The sequence below is a fragment of the Carlito syrichta genome, unplaced genomic scaffold (genome assembly GCF_000164805.1).
Source record: "Carlito syrichta isolate Samal-C Ts95f unplaced genomic scaffold, Tarsius_syrichta-2.0.1 Scaffold50662, whole genome shotgun sequence".
Lineage (NCBI taxonomy): Eukaryota > Metazoa > Chordata > Mammalia > Primates > Tarsiidae > Carlito > Carlito syrichta.
Window position 1 is genome coordinate 240,376 of NW_006994758.1, and position 9,189 is coordinate 249,564.

The window sequence follows — 9,189 nt, forward strand, 5'->3', positions numbered from 1 at the left end:
TCGGAGGAGGCGGCGACGGTGGCGGCGGCAGCGCGTCCCCGGTCCCTAGGACCACGGCTTCCTTCCTGCCAGGTAGGTCGCCGATAGTGCGCACGCGGCTCTCCCGCACCTATCCCAGAGCCGGCCTCCTCGAGAGGATCTGTAGCGCGGGTCATGGGACCCTCTCCCATCACCTTTCCAACTGTCCCTCCGGCTGTTTCCTCTATCACCACCTCCACCTCCCTGCAGCCCCTAGGCCTGGGCAGGACTTTGTTGGCGGCTTCTGAGGCCGGGTGGGGGTGAGATGGGACGCGAGGAGGATACAGGACACCCCCGCATCCATACCAGGAGAGATGCACACGGCCCCCAAGTGTCACAGAATCCCCCTCTCTGCCCTCCAAACAGAGCGTCTCTACCTTGGAAACCAGGGATCTCTCCCAGCCCACCCCATTTGATTTACAGGTCTAAAATGTATACCATTCGATCACTACGGACCAGACTGTTCACAGCATTCAGGAGACAGAGGTCCTTCATTCACCGCGGGTCATAGCCTGTGTGTGTGTGTGTGTGTGTGTGTGTGTGTGTGTGTGTGTGTGTGTGTGTGTGCATTTGAAACACCCCCACATACGGTTGGCGGCTCAGTCTGATGTACCCGACACTCACATCCCCTCCCAGGCCCCTGATACTGCGTCTCTACATGGAAGCCCCAAACTGAAATCTGGGTGCTCAAGTCCATCCCTTGAACATGGTCTGCCCCATGGACACCCGCTCCCTCTGTGTCCCCTGTTTGGCAGATCTATCCGTCTGTCCATCCATCCGTGGGGGTCCACAATGGCCACCTTCAGCCGCCAGGAATTTTTCCAGCAGCTACTGCAGGGCTGTCTCCTGCCTACTGCCCAGCAGGGCCTTGACCAGATCTGGCTGCTCCTTGCCATCTGCCTCGCCTGCCGCCTCCTCTGGAGGCTCGGTAAGTGCTTGCCACATCATGTGTCACCATACCCAGCCATATCATACCCACCATGTTCATTTATACCAAGCCACACCTTACCCTGCCACATCCTGCCATGCCAAGCCAGGCCCCAAAACGCCCAGCCTCATCTCATCCCACCAAGCCAAGCCCCATTCCACCGCACCACATCCTACTACGCCCTGCCACACCATGCCACACCAAGCCACATGCCATGGATGCCATGCCCTGCAGTATTCCTGGGTTCTGGGATTCTGGAAAGCTGAGGTTCTTGGATTTTGGAACCCGAAATGTCTCCCAAGGTTATAAGATTCTGGAATGCTGATGTTACTGGGTTATAGAATCTTTAAGTACCATGCTTATACAGGGTTGGGGGATTCTGATAAGTTGAAATTCTCACATTCTAGGTTTCCAAAATGTTGGCATTCTGGATTTCTATAATCAGGGCATGGTAAGATTTCTAGATTCTAGGATTCTGGAATGTTTCCACAATCATAGCAGCCCTGTATAAATGATAAGATTCCAAGTCCTTAAGATGTCTATAGGATGCTGAGATTCCTGGAAATCTGAGATTCAGAGGTTATATACTTTCTTTTTTCTCTATTTTAAATGGATGTTTTATTTTTTTCCCAGGTTTATTATTTCACAATTTTTCAAAGATACTGAAAACTTGAAAGAATAGTACTGTGAACACCCATATATGCATTTTCAGATTCGCTGTCAACATCTTGTCACAATAACTCACTCTATCTATCATCTGTCTAGCTCTCTATCTCTATCTCTATCTCTACCTACCTATCCCTATCTATCTATCTATCTATCTATCTATCTATTTATCTATCTAGTTATCTATCTATCTATCATCTTCCTGAATCACTTGAATAACCTGCTGACATCATGATACTTCACTCCGTATCTTCCAATGTGTGGCCCCCAAGAACAAGGTTGTCCTCAACCATCACCCTCCATGAAATTTAATCTGGATGCAATATTATTCAACTCTAACTGATATTTTAATTTCTTTCAGGGTCCTTAAAATGTCCTTTATAGATGTTTCTTTTCTTTGAACCCAGGCCTTGCTACCCTCTCCAGCTCCCCATCCAATCCCACCACATTCCTACCTCTAGGCCTTTGCCCAGGCTTTGCCCTCTTCCCAGGTCGTCCTCCCCTTCCTACCAGTCCACCAACCTCCCCATTCTTGTTCTCTCTCTCTCTCCCTTCCCGTCTTTCTCTCTCTTTCTTTCTCCCTCTCACCCAAAGGGTTGCCATCCTACCTGAAGCATGCAAGCACCGTGGCAGGCGGGTTCTTCAGCCTCTACCACTTCTTCCAGCTGCACATGGTTTGGGTCGTGCTGCTCAGCCTCCTGTGCTACCTCGTGCTGTTCCTCTGCCGACATTCCTCCCATCGCGGCGTCTTCCTCTCCGTCACCATCCTCATCTACCTACTCATGGGGTATGGGTGTGCATCCTCATCCTCACACTTGACGGAAGGGTGGGTGGGTCCTTAGGCCCCTGATGGGGTTGTCCAAAAGAGAGAGGACATGAGATTCCCAGGAGGAAGAAGGGAGTCTGGGAGGACATTCTCCTATGAGGAGACACCGAACAGGAAGGGTGCGGAGTGCCCCTGGGGAAGGGAGCCTGGGAGCCTTGTCCTTTCCCAAGACAGTATGGGAAAGGTTGGGCATGGGCTCCCCCTGGAGGAGGGAGCCTAGGAGAATCCTTCTACTGTGAGGTGCAGGACAGGGGAAGGCAGAACCCTCTCAGCACCTTGGTATCCCCTCTCTATGGTCTTGGAGGCCATGAGGGTCATGAGGCCAAGACCAGCACCTTTTTCCTCAGTGAGATGCACATGGTGGACACCGTGACATGGCACAAGATGCGAGGTAGGTAGCCCTACCCTTGTCACCTGCCCCAGCCCTCCTACCCCACATCTCCTAACTGTCCCCACCCTGTCTTTCCTCCCCTGCTTTTCTCCCTTACCCATCCACCCCATTGGACATACAGGCCTCGCATTCCCCTTGAGTCTGTATCTCTTTCCACCAAGCATTTTTCCCCAGGCCTGCCTGTCCCATCTCATGTATGTGCCTGACTCTCTTGAGTAAGGGCATCTGTCCCTCCTGGGCTTACTTGCCCACTTGTCTATCTGGCCCTGTGCCCACTTGTCCATCCTTGTACCTCCTTTTCCTATCACCTCTCACCTGGTATGCCCCATCTCCCCATGCTGACTTGCTCTCTGCCCATCCACTTGACCATGGGCACCACACATAGGGGCCCAGATGATCGTGGCCATGAAGGCAGTGTCTCTGGGCTTCGACCTGGACCGGGGCGAGGTGGGTGCAGTGCCCTCGCCTGTGGAGTTTATGGGCTACCTCTACTTCGTGGGCACCATTGTCTTCGGGCCCTGGATATCCTTCCACAGCTACCTACAGGCTGTCCAAGGCCGCCCATTGGTGAGGTCCTGGGTGGACAGGTGGGCAGGGACTGTGGGAGCTTCCCCAGGATGGTGTTCATAGAGCCTTGATCCTCACAGAGCCGCCGGTGGCTGCAGAAGGTGGCCCGGAGCCTGGCGCTGGCCCTGCTGTGCCTTGTGCTGTCCACTTGCGTGGGCCCCTACCTCTTCCCATACTTCATCCCCCTTGACGGTGACCGCCTCCTTCGCAAGTGAGCACAGCCTTCAGGACCCCTGCCCAGCAATGAGTGGGTGGGCAGGGACCTGGGGTATCCCCAACTCTGAGCCTGTCTCTTAATGCTTCTGTCTGTCTTCTGTTACTACAGCAAGAAACGCAAAGCCAGGTAAATGAGGGCAGGTGCTGAGGGCGTGTGGAGTGGGGGATGGGGGCAGAGCCCATGACCAATGGGTCTGTGTGTCCAAGTCTGTCTGTCTACTGTGTGACTTGACAGAGACTGTGGCTGTCTGTCTGGGCAAGCTTGGCTCTGTGACTCTGTGTATGACTGACATTCCAACACAAACTGTGTGTCTGGACATCTGCTCAGCTGTCTCACTGTTAGAAACAAGTTACATGACTGTAATGGACAGTGACAAATGTGTGTTGGTTGATGACTCTAACCTGTCAGTGACTGTGACTAGGGGTATGTATAGATTGTTTATCAATTGGCCACTGACTCCTTGAATGTGGTACTGTGAGTTCTGGTTGTTTGACTGTGCCATTGTCAATGATGGAGTGTGTGACTGTCAGTGAACGAGATGAATCTGTGTCGACGGTTCTAACTGGCCTGCAACTTTGGCCAGGAGTAGGTATGACTGTTGTGTGCTTATCTGCGATTGATTCTGCCTATGTGTCTGCCTTCTCTAACTGCCCGGTGTTGTCTAGCTGAGGGGTCATTGTGACCGACTGTGTGCCTGTGCCTGTCCGCAGGACTGACTGTCTGCCTGTGGTTTGAGGACAGGATTTGATCTGGCTGTTTGAGCGTGTGGTCCCTTTTCCCACTCCCAGCTGCTGATTAGGTCTGCTGCTGAATGAGTCTCCAAAAAGTGCAGTGACTTGATCAGTGTTACCCAGTTAAGTAGCCAGGCATTAATCCCAGGCCTAACTTCAGAAGCTATGCTTTTCCTGATTCAGGATGCTGCCTGTTTTTGGCTATATCTGATTGACAGCTGTCAGGGTGTGCTGTGTGCATATCAGGCTGTTTGATGGTCTCTGTGCCTAGCTCAAGGGGTTTTCAGGCTGGGCATGGTAGCTCACACCTGTAATCCCAGCACTTTGGGAGGCACAGGCAGGAGGATCACTTGAGGCCCAGAGTTCAAGACCAACCCGGGCAACATAGCAAGACCCTGTCTCCACGAAAGATTAACTGGGTGTGGTGGTGCATGCCTACAGTTCCAGCTACTCAGGAGGCTGAGATGGAAGAATCGTTTGAACCCAGGAGATCGAGACTGCAGTGAGCTATGATCGAGCTACTGCACTCCAGCCTGGGTGACAGAGTGAGACCCTATTTCTAAAAAAAATAATAATTTCTTAAAAGGAGAGTTTCAGCTGTCATATGGTCACTGAGTCAGGTTCAAGTGTGCAAAACTGGGAGTCTGATGGGATTTGTGTCTGGCTGTGTAACTGTTTGGGCTGTGAGGTCAGGCCTCTGATCATGGCAGGGTCTGACTGTCTGGCTGTGTGAGACTACAGGGCCATGCCATATTATAGGACATCCATCAGAGCAACATGAAACTAACCGCCTGAGGGTGGATGTCTGTGTTTGACTATCATAGTCCACCTTTTTGCAGCTACATTTCTGTCTGTCTTGTCTGAACAACTCAGACCTGCCTCCAGGGCCTCTCTGACTCTCTTTTCTTTCTTCTCTGCTGCCTTCCTGACCCCTGGGGGCCCTAGGGGCACCATGGTAAGGTGAGTCTACAGATGGGGGGGGGTGATGCTGACACAGGTGGGGTATCATGCCGGGGCCTGTACATGATGCCTCTCTCTGCCCTATTCCTTTCTCCCCAGGTGGCTGCGAGCCTACGAGAGTGCTGTCTCCTTCCACTTCAGCAACTATTTTGTGGGCTTTCTGTCCGAGGCCACGGCCACGTTGGCAGGGGCTGGCTTTACCGAGGAGAAGGATCACCTGGAATGGTGGGGAGGGCTTGGGGCCCCTCTCTCCCACAGGGTGCCTCCTGGAGGAGCTGCAGGGAGGGGGGAGGGTGCTCCCAGGGGAGGGAACAGCCAAGACAAAAGTGTGAAAGTCAAAGAGATTGAGATTCCACATGGATGTACATGTCTCTTCTGCCCACAGGGACCTGACAGTATCTAAGCCTCTGAACGTGGAACTGCCCCGGTCAATGGTGGAAGTTGTCACAAGCTGGAACCTGCCCATGTCTTATTGGCTAAATAACTGTGAGTCACCAAGTCATCACTTCAATGGAGATGGGTACCAAGACCCTTTCACACAAGCATAAGACATTTACTGAGCACCCTGTGTATGCTGGGCCCTGAAGATATAGCAGGAACAAGCACAGAAAACAAAAATCACTACCCTTATGCGGCTTCAATTTTTTTTGTCGGGGGGAGACTGGCAATAAATAAAAGAAAAATACACAATAGCTCAGGTAGAAAAAAATGATAAAACAGATAACACAGGAGTGTTGCCAGAAGGAGGGGGTGTTACAATTTTAAATAAAATAGCCAGGGCAAGTCCACTGAGGAGATGACATCTGAGCAAAGCACCCTTTTGCTTTGTGGGTGGGAGGAATGTAACAGATGGAAAGAACAGCAGGGGCTTTGCCCTGAGGTGGGAGCTTGCTCCGGGTGGGGAAGGCAGCAAGAAGGTCAGTGGAGCCAGTGGTAGAAGGTGCGGTCGGAGAGGTTCTGTAGGGCCTTGCGGGCCATGGTGAGGACTTGGACTTTCTCTCTGAGAGATGAGAGCCACAACAGGGCTCCAAGCAGAGGAGGGCCATGGGCTGACTTGGGTTGTAAAAGGATCTCTCTGGCTGCTGTGAGGACAGACTGAGGGGAGGGGGTGAGAATGGCAGTAGTGAGGAGGCCACCTCAGAAGTCCAGGCCAGTGATGGTGGCGGTGGCAGTGGATGTGGAGATGAGAGGTCAGGTTCTGGTATATTCTGAAGGTGGAACTGACAGGTTGTGCTGAGTTTGGGTGTGGGAGTGGGGTGAGGGCAGATGAGGGTGAGTCCCGGGTTTTTCCCTGAGGATCTGGAAGGGTGGAGTTGACATTGACTAAACTTGAGGAGACTGTGGAAGAGTTGAGGAGCTATGCTTTGGGCATGTAAAGTTTGAGGCCACCATAAGGACTTGATCCCGGGGCTCCAGCAGATTGTGGATATCCTCATCCTGCCTATGGCCCTCCAGAAAGGGCAGGAGGAGTCTCAGGAGAATTTTGTCCTGCTTCTCTCCCCACCCCCAGATGTTTTCAAGAATGCTCTCCGCCTGGGGACCTTCTCGGCTGTGCTGGTCACCTATGCAGCCAGTGCCCTCCTGCATGTGAGCAGGGTGGAGCAGGGCCAGGGTGGAGGCTGGGTGGGGTCAGCAGGGGATGTTGGCAGGGCCTCCTCCTCACTCATATCATTGTCCCCCGGGCACCCCAGGGCTTCAGCTTCCACCTGGCTGCAGTACTGCTGTCCCTGGCATTTATCACTTATGTGGAGCATGGTGAGTGCAGAGCTCAGCCTAGCAGATGGATAAAAGGTTGGTGGAGGGCTGGAGCTAGCATCCCCTGAGGCTAACTTGACCCCTTATCTCTCCCCACTGCTCCAGTCCTCCGGAAGCGCCTGGCCCAGATCCTCAGTGCCTGTGTCTTATCAAAACGGTGCCTACCAGACTGTTCACACCGGCATCGCTTGGTGAGGGTTCAGCGTGGACCTCAGACCCAACACTCCCCTCAAAAATGTTCCTTCTGCCTCTGTCTTGTATCTGTCTCAGGGTGCCCAGCTTCCTCTTCTGGTGTCTGAGCCATCCCCATAACTTAACCTCTATTCACTGGCATCAATTTGTCTAACAGGCATTTATCAAGCACCTGCTGTATACACACCTGGCATTTGCTTCCCCCAATGAACAACTATTGATCTCTTGTTGGTACTAGGCACTGTTCTAGATGCTGGAGACACAGTGGTGAGAAGCAACAGGCCAAAGTCCCAGGCCTGTGAGACAAACATTTTTACTGGGCAGGCAGTAAAATATTAAAAATAAGTCAGTAAAGTCGAACAATAGTTTGTCAGGTTGTGAATAGTGCTAAGGAGAAAATCCATAAGGGAAAGGGGATGGGAAGTAGGGGGAGTAGTTTCCATTTTAAATGAGGAAGTCAGGGAAGCGGCCCGGGTGAGATAACTTTTTCCCTGACGGAGGTGGGGTGGGGGGAGTATTCCAGGAAAAGAGTCACCTGGTGCAAAGGCCCTGAGATAGAAGAGGGTCTGGAAACTTTGAGGAACAGCGAGAAGGCCAGTGTGGGCGAGTGGTGGAAGGCGTGGATCCTGTAGGTCATAGCGGGGATTTGGTTTTGTTTCGTTTTCTGGTTTTCATTCTCTTTGCAATAAGAAGTACAGACAACCTCATATTTGCCTCCCACCCATCACCCAAAAGCCCTGACTTAAAGTCCCACCATTTGGCTCCTGTGTCTGAAGGCTCACACCACTCCTCACCCAGATGCCCTCTCTGGGAACAGCACCCTCATCTCGGATAGCTCTGCACTCCCACAGGAGGCTCTCTGAACCATCTTTTTCCTATCTCAGGGGGTACCCTGGGCATCCTCAGTCCTGGGACCCACTGTGCCTCGTGTGTCTCCTGGGCTCCGCTGCGCAGATGGAGGTGGAGGACAGTTAGTGGGTCCAGCTGCCAAGTGTATCCATCTGTCCCCCACAGGGCCTATGGGTGCGAGCCTTAAACTTGTTCTTTGGGGCTCTGGCCATCTTCCACCTGGCCTACCTGGGCTCCCTGTTTGATGTTGATGTGGATGACACCACAGAGGAGCAGGTGAGGTGGGGCCCTGGACCTGGGGGGTAGCAGGGATGGTGCTACCTGCCGGTGGGAACTATGAGGACGAAGGAGGGAAGGTTGAGGCATGAGCTCCTCGTGTCCTGTTTCTTAGCTTGTGCAGCCAGTGCTCAATGGCCCTTTTCCATTGTCCCTCTGGTTGAGACACACTGTTGGGTCTTTTATTTGGGTGAAGTGTGCAAAATTTGCTTATTATAAAATTCATTTTATGGCAATGCAGTGCAAAATCCAGGTTTTATTTTTTATTAATTATTTCACTTCATTTTTGTTTAGGTAGAATTGGCAAGATTTCTTAATTTTTTTTTTTTGAATCAGGCTCTCATTCTGTCACCTAGACTGGTGTGCAGTGACACAATCACAGCTCACCACAGCCTCGACCTTCTGGACTCAGTTGATTCTCCCACCTCAGCCTCCCGAGTAGCTGGAGCTACAGGCATGCACCACCACACTCAGATAATTTTTTTTAAATAAAAAGATGATGTCTTACTATATTGCCCAGGCTGGTCTTGAATTCCTTGGCTCAAGCAATCCTCCTGCCTCAGCCTCCCAAAGTGCTGGAATTATAGGTATGAGCCACTGTGCCCAGCCATCCAGCTAACTTTTTTTTTTTTTTGAGTTGGAGTCTCACTCCGTCACCCAGACTGGAGTGCAGTGGCCACTCACGGCCACCGCAGCCTCGACCTGCTGGCTCCAGCGATCCTTCCGCCTCAGCCTTCCAAGTAGCTGGAACTACAGGGCGCGCGCTACCACACCCGGATCATTTTTTTATTTATTGTAGAGATGAGGTCTCGC

At 52.2% G+C, this 9,189-nt stretch overlaps 1 protein-coding gene across 5 annotated transcripts in view; it reads left to right on the forward strand.

Annotated features, from left to right (window-relative positions):
• The first annotated feature begins 1 nt into the window (after nt 1).
• Nucleotides 2-9,189, forward strand: part of PORCN (porcupine O-acyltransferase) — a 12,044-nt gene continuing 2,856 nt past the window's right edge. The window contains exons 1-15 of one of the 5 annotated variants that reach the window (XM_021707706.1): nt 2-72; nt 385-532; nt 774-946; nt 2,207-2,399; nt 2,786-2,829; nt 3,215-3,396; nt 3,477-3,607; nt 3,722-3,739; nt 5,290-5,304; nt 5,404-5,529; nt 5,690-5,790; nt 6,815-6,891; nt 6,996-7,059; nt 7,165-7,250; nt 8,266-8,376. In XM_021707706.1, the coding sequence (XP_021563381.1) occupies nt 811-946; nt 2,207-2,399; nt 2,786-2,829; nt 3,215-3,396; nt 3,477-3,607; nt 3,722-3,739; nt 5,290-5,304; nt 5,404-5,529; nt 5,690-5,790; nt 6,815-6,891; nt 6,996-7,059; nt 7,165-7,250; nt 8,266-8,376 (1,284 nt within the window). In that variant the 5' untranslated portion in view covers nt 2-72; nt 385-532; nt 774-810. Of the gene's footprint in view, nt 73-384; nt 533-671; nt 947-2,206; nt 2,400-2,785; nt 2,830-3,214; nt 3,397-3,476; nt 3,608-3,721; nt 3,740-5,289; nt 5,305-5,403; nt 5,530-5,689; nt 5,791-6,814; nt 6,892-6,995; nt 7,060-7,164; nt 7,251-8,265; nt 8,377-9,189 lie in introns of those variants that run through there. The other 4 variants (XM_008049053.1, XM_021707707.1, XM_021707715.1 and 1 more) reach the window with 4 other exon arrangements.